At 39.9% G+C, this 23,515-nt stretch overlaps 1 protein-coding gene across 3 annotated transcripts in view; it reads right to left on the bottom strand.

Moving 5' to 3' along the window:
* Positions 1-23,515, bottom strand: part of GRIN2A (glutamate ionotropic receptor NMDA type subunit 2A) — a 164,599-nt gene that overhangs the window by 18,840 nt on the left and 122,244 nt on the right. For all 3 annotated transcript variants that reach the window (XM_085074881.1, XM_085074880.1, XM_085074882.1), the window contains 2 exons: positions 21,057-21,217; positions 6,127-6,314 (listed from right to left, as the gene is read on the bottom strand). In XM_085074881.1, the coding sequence (XP_084931007.1) occupies positions 6,127-6,314; positions 21,057-21,217 (349 nt within the window). The remainder of the gene's footprint in view (positions 1-6,126; positions 6,315-21,056; positions 21,218-23,515) is intronic.

Genomic DNA, 23,515 nt, shown 5'->3' with positions numbered 1-23,515 from the left:
ACAAAAGGGAGTTTTCAAATGTAGGGACAGGCTGTGCTGTGTTTACTCTGCTGAGAACTCCCCCTAAGTGACAGAGGAGGAGGGCAGCACCCCACCACCTGGGGACACTGAAATAAAAGGTTCTTCCCTCTGAGCAGTGGGGTCAGCAGCCAAATGGGTTGATGTGCATTTGGTTCAATAAGCTCATCAATTCCAATCTGACCCAGTTATATGATCCATACAGAATGTTTCAGAGAGGAGATTATATAAAAGCACAGCAACTCATCAAATTCAGCCTGGATCCCCCAAAACAATCTCTCTCACTCTTATTTTCTGAGTTATTTCCCCCTGTAAAAATAGCAAGAGGAACACTGATGACTGACAGCAATAAACTTACTGTGAGCTAATGACTTCACTCTGCATGTCCCCATTAGTTAAGGATGAATTAACAGAACTGCTAAGCACGACTTTCAATATTACAATCCTTCTAACTCTTGTTCAGCTACACAAACGCCCTCCACTTATACACTCACACTCTTCAGTCACATTTGTTCCACCCACTGCTTAAGGAGGACACTAAATATATAAACAGAAAATCACTGTGATTGTGGGTGTATTCTGCCTGAGCAGCACACACTGAAAATATGTCCTTATAATCACATACGTATTTCCTTCTTGGGCTTTAACAGCCCATGTGAGTCACACTGCTATACTTCCTTATAATCTAGACAGTGATTTGGAAGGCTTATGCTAAAATATAAAAAAAAAAATAGCAAAGAGCTTTCCCCTTCCAGATGTAAGGGGGCAAATCTCATTTCCACAGTTACCTATTACCCCTAAGGAGTGGGAAGCAATTATCCACCCAGGAAAACAATTCTTAATGTACTAAGCTGTCCTAAAAGCACATAAATATTAACCAGAACTGGGAGTTATTAGGAAGGGATAACAGACTCTGTGGAAACTCAAACCAGAACCAGTTTTCTTCTTTACATGTCTGTGTCTCTAATTGCTTTAAGGTTTGCAGCTTGAAGGGTTAAGGGCTTAATACAGCTACACCATCTGCCCTCTTTTCCTGGAGATCTCTTCCCACTCTGTCTTTTGAACTGAGCTCTTCATCCACAGGTAGTGCAACGCATTATGAATACCTCAGATGAGTAGATGCAGAGCCTGGCCAGCTGGTTGATATTCTCCCACTCATCCCCAAAATTGTTCTTTTTACCCAGCATTTTCTTTTCCTTGTATCCATCCATTTCCGTTGCCATGAGTGTTCTATCCCTCTATTCTTCTGCATCCCTCATAGCTAAAGGCTCCTTGCTGTCTTTCTCTCCATCCCATGCACACTCTAAATCCCTCTCACTGTCTTAATTCTGAAGCAGCTCTGTCATTTGCAGTTCAAAAATCTCATCTTCTCATAATTAAAAAAAAAAAAAAAAGAAGGTAAAAGGAAGCTGGGAGGAAGACTGAAAGAAAAAAAGAGAACAAGAAAGCTAAATTCTCCTCACTTTCTACGCACCAGTGGTTCTACATCTAATCCCAAAGACATGATGCTATGGGTTTCAGACACAAATGATTTTGTAGGATTTTGCCTTCCAAATGATCTTTCAAGATATTTTCAGAAAAGCACCACTCTTTAAATGGCACATGCAGCCCAAGCCAGAGGAGGACCAGCAATAGCTGGGCCTGCAGACAGCTGTTCTGCCGTGGAAGGCTGGAGGAACAGGGGTGCTTCCCAAATGCTGGTCACACAGCTGCTGAACCCCACAGGCTGTGCCTGAGCTTCCCCCCTGTGCAGGCAGAGCTGTGGCACACAGCAGGTGACAGCTGCAAGGTGCCACGCTGGGGCTGGGGACAGCAGCCTGCCAGCTGCTGCTACAGAGGTTCAGAAAAGAAATCAAAGCACGGCTCATGCGATTCCTCAGCGCACAACATTTCTGTTCTGACACATTGCTGGGGATGTGGGTGGAAGATCCAAACAAAATGATGGTGCTGTTTCTTAGCAGCCGTATCATTTTAGCTGCTTTTGAACTCCTGGGTGCTTCTATTTCTCAACAGAAGATTGAGAAATTGTCTTCTTGTCTCAGAAGAAATATTTTTACTTCTCCACTAAAAAACAATGGAAGTTTCGTCTTGTGACCACAGCAAGCCAAAAAAAGCAGCACAACTGCCACTGGGCTTTAGAGAATCATCACAATGATCAACTATCCTAAACAAAGCTGCAGATGCTAATCATCAGCAGGAAGCTTTTGCAGATAATGAGATGTGCTATATAGACAGTAAGATGAACAAAGCCAGAAATTTACTAGCAATACACTTCACTCATACGCTTCATGCAAGAAAAAACAACTCCTAACTCCTTCTGTTAAAAAGATTCAGTTTCCAAAGCAATTAATCTTGTACTAACAAGTGCATATTCATCTCAACTTCCCACGAACAGGGCTATGTATGTGAACTTGCACAGAGCAAGGGATGAAACCTTTTGAGCATAATTATGCTTTTGAGACAATTAAGCAGCTATTCTTTAAACTCCTCAGCAACTCATTCCCATCCTTCTTTCCTCTGTCTCCTTTCCTCTTTGTTAGAGTAACAAATTTGGCATCTTGTAGCCTGCTTCCTTATACTGAGGCTTCAGAGCTGCTCTCACAGTGTGATTGCTAATTGTCAGTGTAATTTCTCCACCCAGCAGAACTCTCCTCAGGATTGGAACATTATTCACGTAGAAAAATATATATAAACCACCCAGTCAAAGCTTGAAGTTATCCCTCACACAAGTCTACATCTCTCTGAATTTACTTTTTTTTTCAATGCCAACAAGATTAAAAAGAGGTTTCAAAATCATTGCCTTTAATGCAGAAACAGTATCATCCTTTGAAAAGTATGAGAAGATGCCCCTGCATGAACAAGTAATTAATTCTTCAGTTGGATGTTTTACATCAGCAAGGAAGAGGTAAAAGGTTCCTATCCACTGCACAAAAAATTCATTTCAATGTGTAAGTGAACTGGCTTAGATAGGAGAATGATATAGAAGCAGCAAGGAAAAATCAAATGAGAAAAATCACAGGAGAAAGACACATGCAGAGGAAATTGGAAGCTCTAAAATACATTTGAAAAGGCCATTTCAGTACTGGGTAAATGTAAAAAAGAGATGAGATCATGGCTTTTTGTATGTGCAATCAGATATACTTTTAAATAAATTACTTGGTCTTATCCAAGTATACAGTATAATCCAAAAAGGTTTTTCCTCTCATTAACATAATATTCATGTAAAGAAATTGTGTTTGGTGAACTCATTAGAATGTTTTTTTCTTTATAGTTATGAAACTCATTAGGTTTCCAATCATTCATTGAAATTATTCCATACTCTGATGAATGCCCCATTACATATACTGAAGAATAATTCAATACTACTTGGGGCTCTGCTGTTTTACAGGCTTAGTCTTTGAGAATAATATATTCTACAGAAGCTATACATGTGAAAGAAGATTTCTGCCTTCATTTGTGTTTGCCTATTTACTTAAACAACCTCATTCAGGCTCCACTGAGGCTTTCCCAGGAGTACCATCTTAAGACGAAACGTTTCCCCCTAACCATACTTGCTTTTAGTCTGGAGAACTTCAAAGAGGTTTTTAGTGATACAGCAAAGTGATGTTGGTCTGAACTCTGGGTTCATCCCTTCTAGTTCACCAAAACAGAGTTATGTAAGTTCACAGCTAAAAAGATTATCCATCGAACTACTGAAGTTAGACATGGATTACAAAATCAGGTCGTGCTAGTTCCGGGCAATTACTCTTTACATTTAATTTCTTGGTGTTTTGTTCCAGTTCACCTGCAATGTACTTTGTAACTCAGTAAAAGAAATTTCATTCTTAAGGCTTTTTTGTTGATTTTTTTTTCTTTTCTTTTCCCCACATTTATTTAGTAGTTGGATCTTTTTTTCCTGAAAATGATCATGTAGACTTGTGACATAATGAAGTGAGTGAGACAAGGTATCAAACAGTTCTGGGACTAAAAGAAAAATACCTACAATAATTTCTACACATCATGTATGTCCAACTACTATTCTCTTTACTAGTGCCCACACCATTTTGTGAACAAATTTAAGGATCCTTTACAAGAGAAAAGTAATGTTTTATCATCCATGGGTTGTTCAGAGTAACTTCTAAGAGTACTGAAAAAATGGTATAAATGTGCTCACAATTCCCATGGTTTGTGCATTGAAAAGATTCGCTTATCTTCTGAAATAATATCTGGGCAAGATGAGCAAGGGAGCAGACATTTCATGACAAGGTTTCATTCACCTGGGTGTTCACTATATCTGTTGCTATTCTCTAACTTTTAATACTGAGTTTTGTAGGCAATTCATTTGTATTATTTTCAGCTACTAAAAATGGGTTGAAGATGGACGCATTTGCTATGTAAGTCCACAGGTCAAAGTGCAAATACCAGGTAGGATTTTTCACACTTTCCTCCCACCCACTTTGTCTTCTCCCTGATATTCAGAGATGAGGTGAAGCACAAAAATGCAGCACCTTCAGTATTTTGATGAGCTTTTTCTTAAATAGCTTCAATTTCTTTCCCTTCTATTTCATTAATTTTCTTTCTCTCTGAGTTAATTTTTTTTGTTGGATGAGAAGTATCAAAAGTGGAGAAAGAGTAAGCATGAAGGAAATGCAAAGTGAAAGGAATGAAAACCCAATTGATGCTCTGGCAATATCTAGAAGGGTTAGCCCACACTGAGAAAGACAACTCAGATCTTCCTTCAGGCTACAGAAGCTTTTTCTTCTTTAGTATGGGACAAATAATTCAACTTCTCTGAGTCAAATTCCCCATCTAAAAAGAGGTCAGATTTATAGCACCTGATAATTTTTAATAATATTCCACAAGTAGCAAGAATACTCACAAACAGAAATACAAAGCAAATATTTTAGCCAATTAATTGCAGCTATTTGACACAAGAATATGTGAATATTTGAAAGGCAGCCATTGCAGCTCATCCATTCATTCCTTCATCCCAGTAGGCGAGGTTTGTTCCATAAACCTCTCTAAATCCAACAGATGGACACGATGACATTATTATCTCTGTATACACACCAGACAAATGCACCAGTCATGATGATCACACCTCTGCCAGTTGTTTAGTATTATAATAGTATTATATCAAATCTATGTGCTGGAAGACTAACACACTCATTGTCTGCCCCGTGAAAATTAATGTCCTGGGTTTTATGGAACTGGCCTCTGTGCTAAATCCTGCTCTCTGACATTCCTATTGTACTGAAATTCACCATTCTTACCCTCAATAGCTTGTTACTGGTGGCTTTAAGCCAATATTAATTTTTGATAAAGCCCTCTCTTTCACTGATAAGGAAATGCAAAGTCAACACACACATCCATCTTTAAAAAACCCAAAGATTATGTAATACATACCACATTCCAATCTGATAGAAGATTTCAGTCAGTCATAACACAGAAAAATTTTAATTGCCATATTTCTATCTGCTTGCAAATGTGAAACATGAAGCTTTCTACAATCAAAAAGGAGCTCAAACCCTATGTGGAGACTGAGTCATCATTGCTGTTTTCAAATATCTCAAAGATGTGCAGCAAGTCTTCTCCTGCAGGGCAGAAGTGCCAAGAGGACCTATAGTCCTTCTATTTTGTGTTAGAATGAAAAATATTTGTTTGAAGTACAATGAAACAATTCACAGGCATTCTTTAACCAGAATTTTAAATGAATCCATCCTGGATTAGGAATCACTCACATTGGTTCAGAACTGAGCTAAACACTTTTTAATAGCAAAACAGTCATGCTGAAAGATAACTCATCTACCAAGGAATTGCTCAGAGACAAAAATAAAGGAAATAAATAAATGCATAAATTCTCTCTAACACTGAGGCCAGCTTTGCTTTGTGATGTATATGAAAACACTTTCTGAAAATAGATGCCGATGCCCTTGGCGGTGAGGTGAGTTAGAATCGAGTGGTAGAGAACTCCTGTGTCAGCATCAAGAAGTAATGTTACTCATTTGTTTTACCTGTTTTTAGTTTAAAGACTCCAAGAGAACAGTGCTAAAAGACTCAGAGCTACTAAAGCTGAATTAAGTGTGCATACCCAGAGAAGAAAAGAAAGGAAAAAAGCTTGGTCCCTACCGTCTCCCACAAACTGAAGGAGAGCGAGATCAATTTGTCTCTTCCAAGGTGATCCTTTCTGCAGAGCTATCCCATAGCCAGTGGTGGCAAAGATGTATCCACTGCCTATTGTGACAAGTTTGCAGCCTTCATCTCTTCCAGCCTTGTAATTCAGCACCGCTGCATCATAGATGAAAGCATCCAACTTCCTGCAATAAAAGAAAACATTTTACAAACCAAATCATTAGGGACAGCTGTTGTCAGACTTCTTTTGTCCTTGATGTTAGGACCCTGTTGAATATCATATGGATTCTTTGATATCATTAATTACATATCCTGCTCTGCTGTATCTAAAATTAACAAAAGGCATCTATTTTAGTGAGGGGAAAGTAGGACACATAGTTTTGCATTTCTATTTTAAGGGATGCTGTTAAAAAATACCAAGCAGGAGAAACCAATCTACAAAATGTCTTGCCCTGACATCTTTGTATCTTTGCTATCAAAATGGATAATAAATATCTTGAGATGAAAAATGGTCACCAAAACCAACAGAAATGACAACAGAGAACTTAGAATTGAAACAACAATAAACAATTAGTTTATTTAAAATATTAAATGAGATTGAAATGTTCACCATTGTTGCATACACACCCTTGTTTTAATTCTCTTTCCAAAAATAAACAGTGAAGGTAGAGGTTAAGTCGTTGATAAGACAAAGGAAGGTACTGGAGCATATCTCATAGAGCTATCTAAATCCCACTTAAATATGACAGAAAATATTTCTTTATGATTCACAGTTCCAAACATATTATCTGTGTATCTGGATCACAGCAGGAAGAAAGGAACCTGTGAAAAAGTTCAAGCCTTTTAGCCCATCTACCTGAAAATGTAAGAATGGGATAATCCCATTCTCTAAAGAATACAGGGAATGCAACAGGCATGGAAAAAAAATTCAGTATATAAAGGAAAAGAAGCACTGTCCATCAGGAATACCTTTTCAGAAGCACTGCAAAGCAAGAGTTAGAAGGCAGGAGCATGGATGTTTCACAAATGAAGGCAGTGAAAATGTACATACAAGAAGAGGAGGCCATTTGGAAGGACAATCACTTGCCATTAGCAGATCCAGCCAAAGAAAAGACATTCTTGTACTGACAGAAATTCGTAGGCAAACTTGAAAAGATAAAACTTTATTTTGCAGTGCTGCCTTCATCTGCAGCCAAAACCTTTAAGATTTCTACCACATCCACAAGAGCAGCAGCCTACAACAGCAAGAGGAAAAAGCTGTTTGGGTGTCAGGCCAAAGCTCCCCTGAATGCCGCACTGAACCAAAGCCCTTACACTCCCCAGTGACTCATCCTCCCTTCCCAACATCTCTGTACATCCTGGAGGAGGTTGGAGGAGCAGAAGGACACAGCCACACCACTGGCTTCACTGGGTGCTGTAGGTGGAGCCTCCACCCTGCCATCCTCCCACCAGTGCCAGCCCTGCCTGCTGAGCCTCTGCAGAGCCACAGAGCATCACTGCAGCACCGTTCTGATGGGCTGCAGCTGCCAGAGCCTGGCACAGCACTGCCCACCTACACCTGGGGCCTGTCTTCATGGAGAGGCAGCTAGAACAATAAATGTATTGTGGCACCAACAGGTACAAGAGCATCAGCTTCAATTACATTGCATGAGGATGCACCGGTTGTGAATTCTGTTGCTATGAAATTTTGGAGTCACTCTTGCGACTAAGCTGATATCAGTTAATGTTGATAAAGCTTTTCATTTATACCCACAGAATGGAGTAAGACTTAGGCATTTTGGCTGCTGACAGAAAAAAGCTCCAACAAGCTTTCAGGCACATCATAATTCAAAGTTTAATAATCAATCAACAGAACCCTAACTTTTTCAGAACTCTAAGTCAGATACCAAAAATGTGGCACTGAAGAATACTCATGTCTATCTCACATGAAACCAAGAGGAATACCAGGAGAGAGTGAAGCCGTTGGATTTTGTCTGCTGTCATGAAAAAGTGAAGTTCTTGTCACTAATTACTGTCCTTTATAGTTTTTCTTCAAGGATATTTATCCCAACAGTCACCATTCAAGTAATCTAATTGAAATTTAGTGAAGTAATTAATTTAGAGTGGAGGTGGCTCATGCAACCATTAAAAGAAATAGTTGGGCCATCAGTTCTTTTGCTTTTCCACTCTTCCCTAAAATTTAGTTGGTGCAACCTTCAGTTTAAAAATCAGATTAGCTCCACCAATGTTCAAAATCTGGTTCCCACCTTCCTTTAAATGGAACAGAAACTTGCAGAAAATCACTAAACATCTGGTAGGCGATGTCACAAATTCAACCCATAAATAAAGCATGGATGGCTACCTGGCAGTGGGGCTAGCTAAACTGGAAATAGCCAAGAGGGTACTGGGGCACTGCCCAAGCCTGTAGCCCTCAAGATCAGGGTTTTCTAAATGATGGGCTTTGATTCAGCACTTCAGAGACAATCTTTGTTTGTATAGAGAGCAAAAACAAAAATCTATGTCCTCTGGGTAGACTCACAGTGGAAAAAAACCCACAAACCTGCTTGCTGTACCCTCAGGATATTGTAGCTTCTCTGATCTACAGCAGACAATTACTAAAACCAACACAGCCCAGCCTCACACTTTGAGACATCTGCAGTTATCTGAGGGTGAGGAAGGACTCCTCCCTTCTCAGTGGATGCTCACAGCTCAGGGACTGGGAGGTGTTGATCCTCTCCACTGCTGCAACCAGAGAACTTAAAACACACTCTGGAATTTGGCATCTGTTGATTCTGGGATTTACAGTTTTGCAGTGCAAGCACATACAACACATGCTGTTAAACACTGGGAAAATATAAAGAGTTAGCTGTTCTGTCAAAACAGTCTCAGTCAGAAATACAAAGGAAAAAGACTCTTTGCTAAAGACTCCAGGGCAAAACCTTGTGCTACCTCAGAAATCACACTCCACATGCAGTTTGCCTCCTTAGTTACTGAGCACTGCAGTAAGACCTTGGGACAGAAAGACAAGGCACAATCACAGTTTCACTTGCTCACTGTGGGAGCACCTCCCCAGTTTCCCAGGAGTCTGGCATCAGTGCAGTACTTACACATGAAACAGGTTCTGAGGATGCAGGAGGCTTTACTTTTGAGAGCTTTTCTATACTACTTGCATAAGGTCACAACAAATCCCATTACACAAATCAATTTAAAAACATGAGGTACTTGCCTGACAGATGCTGAGAGCTGAAGGTTCTGCTATCAGTCGCTGCCCAATGTCTAAACTGTAAATCAAAAACTGATTGCCCTGAAAAACTCTTGGTGTCCACAAATACAAACTTCTATTCGGAATATATTTTCTGCATTTCCAACATAACTCTTATAACCTCTCAAGGCTTAATCATCTCTTCATCGTGTGCTGATTACAGAAGAACTGTTCCTGCAAAGCTCCAGAACACGCTGTGCCCCTGCAGCGTGGGCAGGGAGGAACAAGCCCCAACTGAAGCTCTCAGATTTTAGGGCACCCAACTCTTCCATCACTAGGAGGTGAATTTCTGGCATTCCAAATTTTTAAGAACTTTCAGATAACTATAAACATTTCTCAATTAGCGTTTCCAAAAATGGAGACAGCAAAATCTGGGAAAGTCCAAAAATGTGACCCTGTCTGAGTTGTCTGCAAAGCTGGCAGTGAGATCAAGGCAGGGATGTGTGCAGGCCAGAAGGCTGCTGGGAACACAGAGGGCTTTCCTTCCTGCCATGTCTGTGTGGGGAAAGCCACAGCTGCTGTTTTGCTGGGCTCTGATGGAAAAGCCAGGCTGCCCGCACAGCCAGGCCTGCTGGACACAGAAACCCATCCTTGTCTTGTCATTCTCCAGGCAGAACTGGTAAGCCTGGACTTCCAGCTCTCTCTGCTCTTTCTCCAGAGAGACTGGCAAGCCCCAGCTCTGGGTTCTTGTGGCAGCCAGACTGAAGTGTGTGCTCAGCTGAGCAGTCTGCTGCTGAGGTTCCCCCCTCGGTGCAGAGCAGCCTCCACACCCTGAGCACAGAGATGCACCCACAGAGGCTCTGAGCCTCCTGCAAACCTCAGGCACATCAAATGAGCAATTCACTTGTCAGCTCAGTGCAGCCACTTCAGGGAGGGAAAAGCTTTGTGACATTCTGGAGGTTTAAATAAACGGGTAAGAAATATTAGAATGCTGACAAAGCTGGAATGGAAGAGAAGGTTCATGAACGGGTCAAACAGGCCAGGCACCTTCAGCGAGTGCAGGGCAGCAGGATTACAGTGCTGTGACTCATCTGAGCAGGTTTGCAAACTTCCTCAGAACTACTGCAATAATCCTGGCTAGGAGGAGAAATAAACTGTTTGGGATATTTATATAACAGTAACTACAAAGGCAAATGTCCTTCATCACAAAGCAAGCACCAAGAGGAGAGGGGGTGGGGAGAATTTTATCTCACACAGCATCAGAGAACATCAGGTGTTATAAAATCATGAATTGGAATAGCTCTAGAAAAACCCAAAAGGGCATTCCTGAATGTAATAATTTGAAGTGGGAGAGCTGTGAAAAATAAGTGTGGACAGTCCCGTAACTAAACATTTATGATTCATCAAGAAGGATAAGAGTTGAAAAATCAGAATAGCTATTGCAAAAATCCATTCTCAGGCATTGCTGCACACATTCAAAATTGCCTGTGTAAAGAAAACTTAAGTTAGATAAAAAGGTACAGAAATAAAAAACATTTCAGAAGAGCTGAGAACTCTTCCCTATAATTTTCCTCATCTTTATTATTGGCACAACTTTTCATAAAATTCCTAGGATGAAAACTGAAAAGCAGGACCGTGAAAATGTTCCTTTATTAGTCACTTCTCCCTCAACAACAGAAGTATAACTCAGTTGAAAAATGCTTCTTTGCTTCCTTAACCCACTACATGATCCTTCAGCAATTTTGTTCTCTTGATGGAATGAGATGTAAAAATCTAAAATGCCGATCTGCTCAGTAGTTCTGGAGCCACAATAATATTAGGCAAAAAAAGAAAATGTTATCCACTTAAGGCTGGATGACATTTAAGCATATATTTTGGAGATCATCAGTAGCATTGTTGGGAGGGCAGCAAGTACAAAAAAACTGTCAGTAAGACCTGATGGATTTACATTACAAACTTTACATTACATTTCATGCCTTCTTTCTCCACAGAAGAGATAAAAGAATGTATGTCAAGAGTGAGTAGTGAGGGACATGGCATCATTTGTGTCTCTCTGTGTCCTGGGGATCCAGTGCTGAAAGGTCACTATGGAATGACACAGCAATCAAAGGGAAAAAATGCTGCTCTGAAGATGAGGCTTCCCTGAAAGAGGTCCAAAGTGACACTTTGATACTGCTGGAGCAAAAGCAGATACTTAACCTTCAGCATGAAGGACTGTTGATTTCTTTTACCCAGTTTTGACTAAAATGCATTTCAGCTTATCTGATGCACTTGATCACCAGCAGTGACTTTATCTTTCAGTACATATTCAAATGGCTCCTCACAGAACTGAAGCTCACACACACTGAATGGATTTCTTGACATCTTGATATTGCCAATTCATTAGGGGAAAATTCAGCAACCACCCCCTGCAACAACGCAGGTCAGCAAAAGTACAACCCAATTAAATTATGAACTCATGGGCACAGAATGAGCTTTCAACTTTTCTCCTAGCTCAAACTATCCTCACTTCAATCTTCACACAGGAAAGGCAGACATGCAATTTGAAAGAGCAGGTTCTGACAGACATTAGCACCAACATGAGACATTGTGGAGGCTTCACCTCGCCTGCCAGGGCAATCCCAGCTGCCAGAAAATTCCCCAAGAACCTCCCTGCCTCCCTTGGCTGTGCTTACCTGAACGGGGATTTTCACCCTCCTCACTCACCGCAGCTCCCATCCACCACCCTCTGCCCACCCACCTTCCCCATCCCTGCACCATTTCCCTTAGCAACAAAATAATGGAAAATTTAGTGTGCCTTTATGATTAATTTATACAATGGAAGATTGTCCCACTTCACATCTCAGAAGCCAAGCCAAGAAGTTTTTGCAACGCATCAGTTTATCAAAACACAAAGTTTGAAGAGCCGAGTAGGGGGAATATATTTTTAGATTAAAGGTTTTGTCCCAGTTACAATAGCATAATGAAGGATAAATTCAGCACAGCTCACCAAGTACCTGATCTCAACCCCAAAGCAAATGAAGACTAAAACTCAGAATAGCTTCTCAAAAGAAGAGGAGTTAGATGACATACAGCTACTTCCACCTGTTAATTTTTTTTCCAGACTATTTGTAATATTTAAAGATAATAGATAGATAACAGCATTCCCTAAAAAAAATTAATGCAGACAAAGTAGGTAGTATTAAAAAAAAAAAAAAAAAAGCCAATCAAAAAACACCAGAAGAGCTCTCAGGTAGTGAGTAAAGGAATTGAAAATAAATTACTAGAAATTATTTTTCTCCTAGAGGCAAGTTTCTATGGAGAGACAAGGTTGGTTGTTTTTCTTTCTTAAAAAAAAATTGCAAAAGAAGCAATGGATTTATCTTATGGCCGTGAAGAAAATGCTGAGAATGTAAGAATTACAAGAATATGAGAATAACTGGATTTCCTGAAAGGACAGAAAATTATGGGGAAACAGGAATCAGCCATCAGAAAAACTGATGCCAGAAAATCCTGCCATGAGTGGAAATACCATAGGAGTCTTTGTAGCTCTGCTGGCAGCTTGTAGTGCTGAACTCTGCTCACTTCAGCAGTAAAAGCAGGAAAGCTGTGCTCATTCAGCCACACATTTCTTTTAAGATATTCGATTTCAGAATTGATACTGGAGTGAAGAGATCCCTCTGAGAAATGTTCCTAGATGGAGCAGCGAATTTAAATGTTTTCCCATCTCTGCAGCCCTTCAGCACAGACAGCAGTTGCCCAGTTGCAAACCAGCTTTCCAATTCTTAGCTTGGGTGGCTGCTGCTGAAACACCCATTGGAAATCATTCCCCTCAGAGCACAATGCCAAAATGAACATTAGAGTGAACACTGAAACAAATATTAGATTAAAGTAGCACAGAAAGCATCATAATGTAAATTGAAATTAAGTTACCCCAGCCATCTGATGCCAAATTAAATGAAGTTATTGATTACAGAAGTTGTCTGAACTTAGTCAGCCAGGAGAGAAAATCCTGAATGGGCCAAACTGTTTAGCAGAGATTTTTTTTTACAGAAGGTCAGGAAGGAAACTGTTATTCACATTTTAGCTCCTTCAGACAGTTTTAAGTAAAGTGCATTTGTATTTGTACAATAGTTTTCTGCTTCCTGTCAAAACTGATAGTGACAAGTAGACATTCTGGAGCACAGCAAACACCTTACTCTCGCAGGCAGTTTGGGATCTTTGTTCAGTGCTCTCTGACTTAGATGTTTCCCCCTGTGTGTATTTGATGAGAGTAGACATATGTGGGCAGTAAATCCTCACTGGATTAGACCTGGGAGCTAATTATGACAATAATTCTTTCTGAGCTTACTTATTTTGGTATTTACACCTGCTCTCCATGATCTCCTGATCTCCAAACTACGTAAGTTTAACTCCACAAAAGCAATACTCTGTAAATCACTACTGAACTTTACAAAGGTCTGGTGCCAAAGAGGGAAAAGACAGAGTGAGAGACTGAGAGAGAGAGGAGAGAGCAAAGAGAGACCGACCCATGGTCACTTTTTCTTAACAACAACAACAAAAAACTCTTAAATGGCCAATAGTTGTGATTATTTCCACTTGTCAGTACTACAGCACAACAGTTTCTAAAGGTATTTTACATCTCTATTTCCACTCCAGCTATGAGGAAAAAGGTGTACAGGCACAGAAGTTACTGCAAAAGCTGCCTGAACTGATCAGTGCTTCAGACATGGGCCAGCTCAGCTTTAGGTTTCATCTGGCTGAGAAAATTAAAGTTCAGTTCAGCTTTTTGCTAAGGAGTTCCCATGGTCCTGTCTCACTGTTCTACTGAATTTTTTACTTTGTCATTGGCCCAGCTGCAGCAATGGACTCTTCCAATTGTCAGCATCCAAAAATGTCTGAGAGTTATACCCAGAGAAATGGTCTAGTGGGTGCCTGTGTATGGAAACAGTGCTATCCAGGAGGTAGATAAATCAGTCCTCTAGGCTATTTTGTATTCCTGACCATTTGTTATAAATACCATTGGCAGTGAATTACCTGAAATACTAATTTCTCACCTTACAGCACACATTCATGGTTTGGATTCATCACCCCCTTAAAGGAATGATCACCTGGAACAATTATTTGCCCTTTCAGGGTCTGATAAAAATCTTTCAAATTACTGTCATATATATCTGATGAAAATACAGATAGTTATTTTTAAACATTTCTTCTTACTAAAACATTTAGAGATATATGTTGGATTCATCAGCACTTTCTTAGAAAAAAAAAAGACTAATCCCTATTTTAGATTATAAACTTTGTTGTAGTAACAATAGATGCAGACACAGGAAAATATTTTCCAACGACAAGTGAGTAAACAAGTTTCTGATTCACTAGGTTAAACTGGTGGTTAAGTTTTGAATATCCCCAAAGAAGGTTTTCACACTTGGAAAACATTTTGGAAGAGGAGAACAACATTCCTTCTCCATTAAGATCAGGATATACTTCTACTACAGGCTGCTTTTTCAGTGACATCTTAAAAACATGACTGGAGCAAAGATCACCCATCTAAAAATTGGCTATTTCAGTCACTGCATTTGATATTTTAAATCCTGGTTTTGAAGCTTGGGAGAAGCAAAAAGTCAAGCAGAGTCAGAATGGGGAGCTTTGACAAGTAGCCCAGGTGAAAGCAGGAAAACATAATGTTTTAGACAAAGCTGGACATAAAATGATTTGATACATTATTTTAAAATTCAATTGCATGAAGATAAAGCTGTCTCCAGCACAGCTTCTCTCGTCATGTATCATAACAGGCATCCTGGAGGGTTGAAAGCAATAAATTATTGTGACTACAGATATCTCATGCTGCCCACAGGCCTTTTCCTTTCTCCCTCAAACACTCTTCAGAGTCAACCATCCCTGCTAAATTCTTAAAAATTTGGTTAAAGAATTGCTCTCTGTACCATAACATTAAAAAGTCTAAGAAAAGTGTAAATATTCCCTATTACAAATAATGCAAGATGTTGTCAACCAAAAACAGTAAAAAAATATTGAGCCACCAGTTTAAAAGTTTAACATTTTCTTGTGTGCAGAACACTTCTGTGACTTCTGGTTGTAAGCTGCTGTTGTATCCCCATGAGAACAATTAAGAATTTGTGCTTTTAATGAAAAATAAAAATATATTATTTCTCTTTCAAACAGATGACTTCTCTCACAGCTTGCCCTCCTCTTTTGAGGTGAAAAGGTATGAATCACAGAAGTAAAAAAACTAGGAAGTTTTCCTTCAGTGAAAATTTTATGACGATTTTTCTGTAAAAATAAATTGGAAATATTAAAACTGGGTTTGCATTGAAGTAGAGAGATGTCAGATGGCTGCCTAGAAGACAAGTTGGGCTTGTTTTTAACTTTAGGCACATCACTGCTTTAATTGGCAGACCTAATTAACAGTAGGACCTGCTGGGCACAATCCAAACCGTGCTCCAGCTGATGGGAACAGGGATTTTGCCTCCTGGCCATGCCTGTGCCATGCTGCAGAAGCTGCCAGCTCAGCCTCTGACCTGCTTGTATTTGTTCAACAAATAACAGAGTGTGCGAAGCTGTGAATTGGATAATTCATAACCACTGTGAGCACAACAAAAATTCAATTCAGGCCAATAAACTCACAGACGGGGTTAAAAGGCCAGCGGGGCCTTCTGGGGTCTTCTCCTGCTCTTTCTCTGCTTAGTGCCATAAAACTGTATAAAACATGTTAATAATCATGTTGTGCTCACATGGGAGAGTGGGCTTGCAGGGAGGAATAACTCCTCATGCCATTTGCACTGCTCACTTCGATGCTTCCAGGTGTTTCTGCTGGCATTACCACTTGTCATTGAAGAATCCTGAGGAACAGAACCATCACGTGTCCCTATCACAGTGACAGCTCAGGACAATAGCAGCTCTTGGGGCAGCTCACAAATTGTGGGGATGTAACCCCTCACATGTGATAATCCAGCACATCTGAGGCTGCTCCTGTTGTGGCTCTGGCAGCAGCACATAGCAGAGGACTAGGGAACAAGGTATTCAATTTGATGTGTATCAACACAAGCACTGCTGTCTCTAACAGGAAGGCAGATGAAGTCCCAAATAAACTTTAGCATCAAATCCCTGAGCTCACAGTCACAGCTGTGGCTGGCAATAAAAGCTGTAAAGCACTTACGACAGCCAGGGGATCTGCAGCTGTCCATGGTGCTGCTTGCCTGGGGATCACCAGGGATTCATTCCTGCAGCTTCCTTGAGAGGAAGTGACGGGCAACAGGCAAGCAAACATTTCCCATTGTATCCCTACAGTAAAAACAGCCTCTCCCAATTAAATTTCCTCATTCCAGCCATTAGCAGTTAAATCCCAGACTATATGCCACTGTAGATGTGCTGGGGCAAAGGTGAGAATGTGAAATGCATTTCCAGTTTATTGACACTGCAATTCTCCTCTTGACAGTTTTACAGCCACAAATAGAAACACTGCATGCAAACTCAAGAGCTATGAGCTCATACAACCCACACCAGAGAACTGCAACAGGAAGGTTGCTTTGCCTGCAAAAAGATGGTATTCTTTAACTATAATCTCTTCAGGAAAAATATAGCCAGGCAAACAGAAGCAAGCAAACCCAAAGAGGCTCTGCAAACATAACACAATAATTAATGACTTCCTATTTGGGAACTTATTCTCTCTTCAAGAAGCAGAATCAATACAATCTGTCTGCCTGGTACTGAAGGTTCTAGAAATGTAGATCAATTAAATGCAGCATGGACAGAAATGCTTGTGATGCATTTCTAAGGCAGTATTTGATCAATACACATCCAAAGAGCTCAGAGGAGCCACCAGGGCTGTGGCAGAGCTGGACATCCCCACCAAGAGCACATTAGCGAATGCCTTACAGGCTCTGCTCTTCTGAATAATGCTCAGGGCAACAACTGCCATTTCTGCTCTCATTAAGGAACAAAATCCTACAGAGGCCCTGAGCTGCTTGGTCCTGCCTCAGGAACAATCCCAAGCTCTGCACGTAGCACAGCACATGTGGACCACCTGATCCGTTAAGTGCATGAAATTTAGTGAAAGACACAAGTACATTTTTTGACAAGCTGGTAAGGCCATAATTGCTTTCAGTAGTGAACTGCATTTTGCCATTTTGAAAATTATTAAGTAGTACTTTAACAACAAGATCTTCCTTTTCAAGATCAGGTTGCAAACTGACATATTTTATAGTTATGCTGCTGTTCAAATAGTGCTTCAGCAGCTTTCTGAGAAATATATCTGTGAATCTCAGAAATAAGAGCCTAGTGACAAGAGATGGATATTACTGAGTCTTCACAGATTTTTTTTTAAGATCTCTTCAGAAACAAAGGTTGATTTCTTATGAAAGAGGAAAACCCAATAAAGCTGATAACTTTGCCTTCCCCACTGATGGCAACAAGCCTTCATGAATAAGCTGTGATGAACCCCCGTGGGGATTCACCTGCAGGAGCAGGTAAAATGTCAGTGTCAGACTAACACAAAAATCTCATTTCCACTTTGATTTGCAGCATTTCCCAGCTGATGATCTCAAACGTTTTTGACGCTAATTGAACAAGATAGGTCCAAGCCTATTGCCCATGCAGTGAAGTTGCTTGCTCTAATTAAAAGAAAACAAAGGCAGATGCTTTCCTTGTATGTTAATTTTTGAAACAGTATTAGCTTCACCTCCCAAAGATGAAACCAGAAAGGGGCTGGGTATGTTTTCAAGGCTTCCCAGACACAGATGTGAGCACACTCACCTCTGCTTGTACAGCAATACTCCAACACAAGGTTTATCTAAACCTTACACCCAAGTTGGAAAGGAAAGGCCAGGAAATAAAGGCAAGAATACCATTTATTTTATACATATTTCTGTCCATATTTCTGCCCCCCAGGCTTTTTCTGGCCATATTAGCAAGTGGACTGAAGCAGCTGATCTTCCTCTTCTTGAAAGAAAGCAAGATAAAAGCCCCCCAAAAGCATAACAGTTTGGGTTTTGTTTTCAGAAATCTGTGCATCTGAAATTTTATATCTGTCTTCTTCCTGCTTTCTCCTTCCAGTTCAACTCAATGACATTATGTATTAAACACAATGGTCTCAAAGATCAAGATATTCCCAATACATATCAAGATGTTAATGCTAATTAAAACTGATCAAAAGATTTTGTCTGAGATACAGCAAAACCAGACTGAACTGTGACAGGTTGCTATTTTATTTTTTCATTCTATTTAGATTACAAGGGCCACATGTGTGGCATTATTCAGTTATCAAGCTTTGCTTCATTGCTGGTATTTTTTGCTCCACCTTAAAACAAGAATCAAACACTAAACAAAAGTAATTAAAAGGGACTAAACCTCATGTCTTCAATTAAGCAAAAGTAGGTTTGGTGGTTTTTTTGCAAATTATAAAAACACTCCTCAGGAATAACACAGTTAATATTTATTTTAACTCCCAGCAGCAGTTATCAACCAGACATTCTTTGCAAGTCCTTCTCAGGTTTATAAACTATGACTAGAATTATCAGATAGTTAATTTTCAAAAGGCTGTGCAGAAGTAGCAAGCTTTACTATGCATAAGAAAAGTTGCTTGTTATATCCCCAAGGAAGAGACTGGAAAAAAAAAAGGAAAAGATAAAAGTACAGGAATAATTTTGGAAAGAGAGAAAGATAAAAAGAGACAAAATAGCTGTAATAAGGTGAACAGAACACAAACACTGAAGAGAAAAATAGAAATGATATATTTGTTTGGAAGCAGAAGCACTTTGAGGAAGAAGAGATGAGTCATCCTCAAAAGAGCCATAGAAACATAGACTCCATGGGAGCAGATGTACTAAATATCATGGAATCAAGTGAATCAGGGAGGGAAGGGAAACTTCATCAAGTCTAGTTAAAGATGAAAGGGCATGTTTTACATGCAAGAGAGAAAGAATTTGGTCAACGAATTCATGAGGAAGAGAGGAAGAAGTACAGTTCTTCCTGAAGGACAGAAGATTTGACAGAAAAAAATGAAAACTTGTTTTTGAACAATATGAGTCTGAAAGCAGCTGACACCCTGCTGTTCAATGCCTCTGCAGGTGCCACCAGACAAAATCCCAAGGAGCACAGCTGCAGGTAGCAGTTACTTGTATTGATCCAGAAGCTCATTTGTACCATCTGTTACAGAAATATCAGTCAAGGGGAGCAAGGTAGACACCTGGGGATGTCCACACAGAGAAATCACTTAGAAGAGGAAAGAAACTTCAGCAGGGGAAAAGAAATCTGTAAAAAATGAATAGTTTATGCTGTCAAAAGGAGTAAAGCTTTTGAGGAGGACCATCAGCTGGCACAGGAGCAGCCAGCCTAAGTTCTAGTGAATGTCCTGAACAGCCCTGCAGTCAGGTTGCCGCCCCTGTTTTCACACTGAAGTGTCTGACGAGTGGCCTGATTTTAAAGCTAACACAAGTTTTTCAGGGCTTTCAGTAGCACAAATGGTTGGTGAAAAGTACAAGGAGTATACATCCCCTAAATAAACTGTCCAGCCAACAGAACAAGCCCTACAATGGCTGAAGCTCCTTCTTCAAATATTCCCAGCAGGAATGGTAGGATTCAGCTGTCTATCTATAATGCATCATCTAGCTGTCACCCAGGAAATGTGACTTGCACAGGCTCAGTCAGAGCAGCAGCTCCATTTGAAAGGCCCTGGGCAAGGCTGATCTCACACAATGTTACACCTCTGTCCTGGGCAAACCGGGCCTGGGAAGTGCCAGCTGAGAATGCCTGGAAAAACAAGGGCACAGAGAGACCATACAGCAGCAAGGAGACAGAAGAGAAGGAAACAGCTGGAAGGATAACTTTTTAAAGGGAACCTTCATTCTAAGGAAAGATTTATTCCCCTTCATTCTAAGGGGATTTCAAGGTGTTTTGCTTAAGTAATATGTTACATTCCCATACAGGTTTGGGAGAAGGGGAGTAAAAATTAAAAAGACAAGCAGTTGCCCAAAAAAAGACCAAAAGTAACAGGGTATTTTGTATAGGAAGAAATGTATCCTGTGTTCACCATAGATAAGAGCAGGAGAGCTGTTCCTTGAAACTGCCACTAGAGTACATGTGCTTAAACCCACCAAGGTAACCTCTCACTTCAAAACTAAAAAGCCTATACTGATAAATTATTATTGTTGTATTATCAACAAATATTCATGTTACTATCAAGCCTAAATGTTTAGAAAATATTACTAGAGCTAACACATTCCTGTCACCCAGATGAATAATGATATGAGCAATGAGTCACTCTCATACCTTTGGAGGATTAAGAATGAAAATTTGTCTCTTTGTCCAACCAGGCACAATGGGCTACTTCAGAGAGAGAAAAGGATGGATGGCACACCAGTCTAAATCTCAGATCTTAGGAAAGAAGGACAATAATATTTGCCTGGATATTTACCAAGATTGTCAGAAGCAGGATTAGGAAGTACTGCAAAGATAACAAGAGATTGTACTGTCTTAAGATTTAAGAAACACTAATTCTGCCCTTTGAAACTATTTCTCATTGGACATTGAAGCTACCATGTCATTTTAAAATAGCCATAGAAATCACCGTCAATCATTTTCCTTTTTGACAACTGTACAGTGCAGTTGGGAAAAAAAAAAAACAAAACCTAACATGTACTACATGGCAGCCTGACATCAGTCTGTTCAGTATGACAGTAAGTACAGATCAATATTTTTGAGTTTCTGAAAATTCTACAGTATCCTTTAAAAACCATGGGAAAAAGCTCACCCAGTTTTCAAGCTGACCAAGGCATCTTCGACTCCTTTCTGGTTAAACTTCGTCATGTAAAGGTGCATATCAGGGTAGTTGTTTCGGATATTTCTCTCAGTGCTTCCATTTGGGACCGTTCCGAACCGAAAAGGAGGTGAATAATCATGTGGCCTTTGAAACTAGACAGAAAAGGGAAAAGCAAAGTGTTTCAGGCATCCAAAATGTGAAGAAGAGCAATTTCAGGTTGAAAAAGACAGAAGTTGTGTAAGTTGCCTCAAATTACTCCCAGGCAAATGCAGTGAGTTAATTCAGGTCTATTGTACCAGAAACTGCCTTCACAGTGACTGAACGTAATCTACATCCAGAGCAAAAGCAGCTCAATTCTCCCACTCCAGTGTGACTCTATCCCACAAATATGGGAGACATTATGGCAGGAGAGCAGAAGCTGGAGCAGATCCTCATCTGCCAACATCTTTCGAAGGAACCCAAACACACTGGTAGAGAGCAACCAAAAGGAAACAGGATGTGGTTGATAGTCATGTCACACTTCCATCTCAGTTGGGACATTAGATTCCCCATTGGGAAGATGGGAAAAGGATCATCCCCAGTACTCAACAGGGAGCCCAATATCCTGCTCCTGGAGGGTGCCAGGGAGAGACAGGGTGAGGGAGTTTCCTTCCACCACTATTGGAGGGGAATAAAAGCTCTTGCAGCTTCCACAAGGGCTCAGCAACCACGCAGCTTGACAAGAGAAGGGCTTCTGGAGCTCTCACACCTAAAATCCTAGTCCCTGTTCATCTCTACCATTTAAAACTGCAAACCGTTTGCCTGAGGGCATATAGGTTTATTCTACAATTTTACTCTCTCTATCACTATTGCATCAGCACAGATGAACCAGCCAGGGGGTATCTGCAAAGGAATGGCAATAGCTCAGGGCAAATTCAGGTTTCAGACTTGCCAATCCTTCAAATAATCTCACATCAACTTTTTGCTAGCAGACCTGAACATTTTATATGTGCCTTTTCAATATCTTGCTTTAAAACCCAAGTGACACTTTAGGATTAGATTAAAATGTCTCTTTGAGAAACAAATGAAAAAGGTCACTCGAATTAGAAGAACTATTGGCTAATGAGGAAATTGAATTGAGCATTGATAAAAGCAGTCACCCATAAATTCCAGAGTAAAATGCATTCTGTTTTTGCTGTTGAAGTTAGAAGAGCAATCTATATACCCTATACTGCAAGAGATGGCTAATATTTATACAGATGCTGATTCCTTTGGGGCCACATATGAAATATTTCTCTTTTTAACGTTTGCTCTCAGGGCATCAAGAATTCCCAAGATCCAGTGCCAATTTGCAAAGAGAATACAAATGGGTTTATACAAAAACTGGGAGTATTTTCAATTCCATCAAACCTTGACTGTGAAATTATTGCTGCAACACCATTTTCTTGTTACAGAACTACAATTAAATGCTTCATTTTAATTAAGCATATTTTGACAAAGCATAAAGGAATGAACTCTATTTTTCTCTATTTGTTGAGCTAACAGATGTCTTACTTTCCTCATTTTCCCTCTTCCCAGCTTTACTGTTTAAATTATAACTTTGCTACTACTTTTACACATAGTAATTGACCCATGCACCAAAATTACACTGTACACCACTCATGGTTCTTAGTCTATATTTGCTATCTCCTTTTCTGAGTTTATTATGCAGCACTGAAACAAACCCTGCTTTTAAATATATGTCCAGAGATTATACTGGATATAAATGCGGCCTGCTATCAACTTTATTTAAACCTACAGATAATGTATATTTGAAGTATTGAGATGGCTTCCAGTATCTCCTAAATTTGCCAGTCAACAGAACTGGAAAAAGTAAATAAACACTGTTGATTTCAGGGTCTATAAGAATTGCTGCTCCTCATATCACTGGAATTTTTTGGAAACTCAGCTGTGGTGAGCATTATGTAAGCTTAGTTCCCAGTCCTGGGGTATGGCAGGGGAACTGGGGGAACAGGGACATTATGGTGGAGTATTCTGGTAATTTCAAAATGGAGTTTGGTTGTAAGTAGCCTCACTTTTCAAGAACATGCATATGCATCTAGGATGTTGGGAAGCATTTCCTCTCATAGGAATGGTTGAAAGAATTAACACATCTGTTCAAATTGAACATTCAGTGAAGACAAAAATATTTCTGCAGAAGAGAAGGATGAATAAAAACCTCGAGTTCATTCAAAAGTCACAGAGTTAAACAGCAGATGATTCCAAACCCCATTTACAGACTGGAATTTCTTGGCACCAACCAACAGATTTTAACACTCACAAGGAGATAATTTTTTAAACCATCATCTGCTACTACTGCCTGCTCACAGACTACTTGTAAAGAAGAAAGAAAGAGGTTTAAATCTTTTTACTAAGACTTCACTCATATCTGAGGTGAATAAAGCTTCCATCAATAGTATTAAACTTAAATT

The sequence above is a fragment of the Lichenostomus cassidix genome, chromosome 14 (genome assembly GCF_008360975.1).
Source record: "Lichenostomus cassidix isolate B80296 chromosome 14, HeHo_3.0, whole genome shotgun sequence".
In the NCBI taxonomy this organism is placed as follows: Eukaryota; Metazoa; Chordata; class Aves; order Passeriformes; family Meliphagidae; genus Lichenostomus; species Lichenostomus cassidix.
The sequence above is the reverse complement of the archived record's forward strand: the minus strand, read 5'-3'. Positions and strand labels throughout refer to the sequence as shown.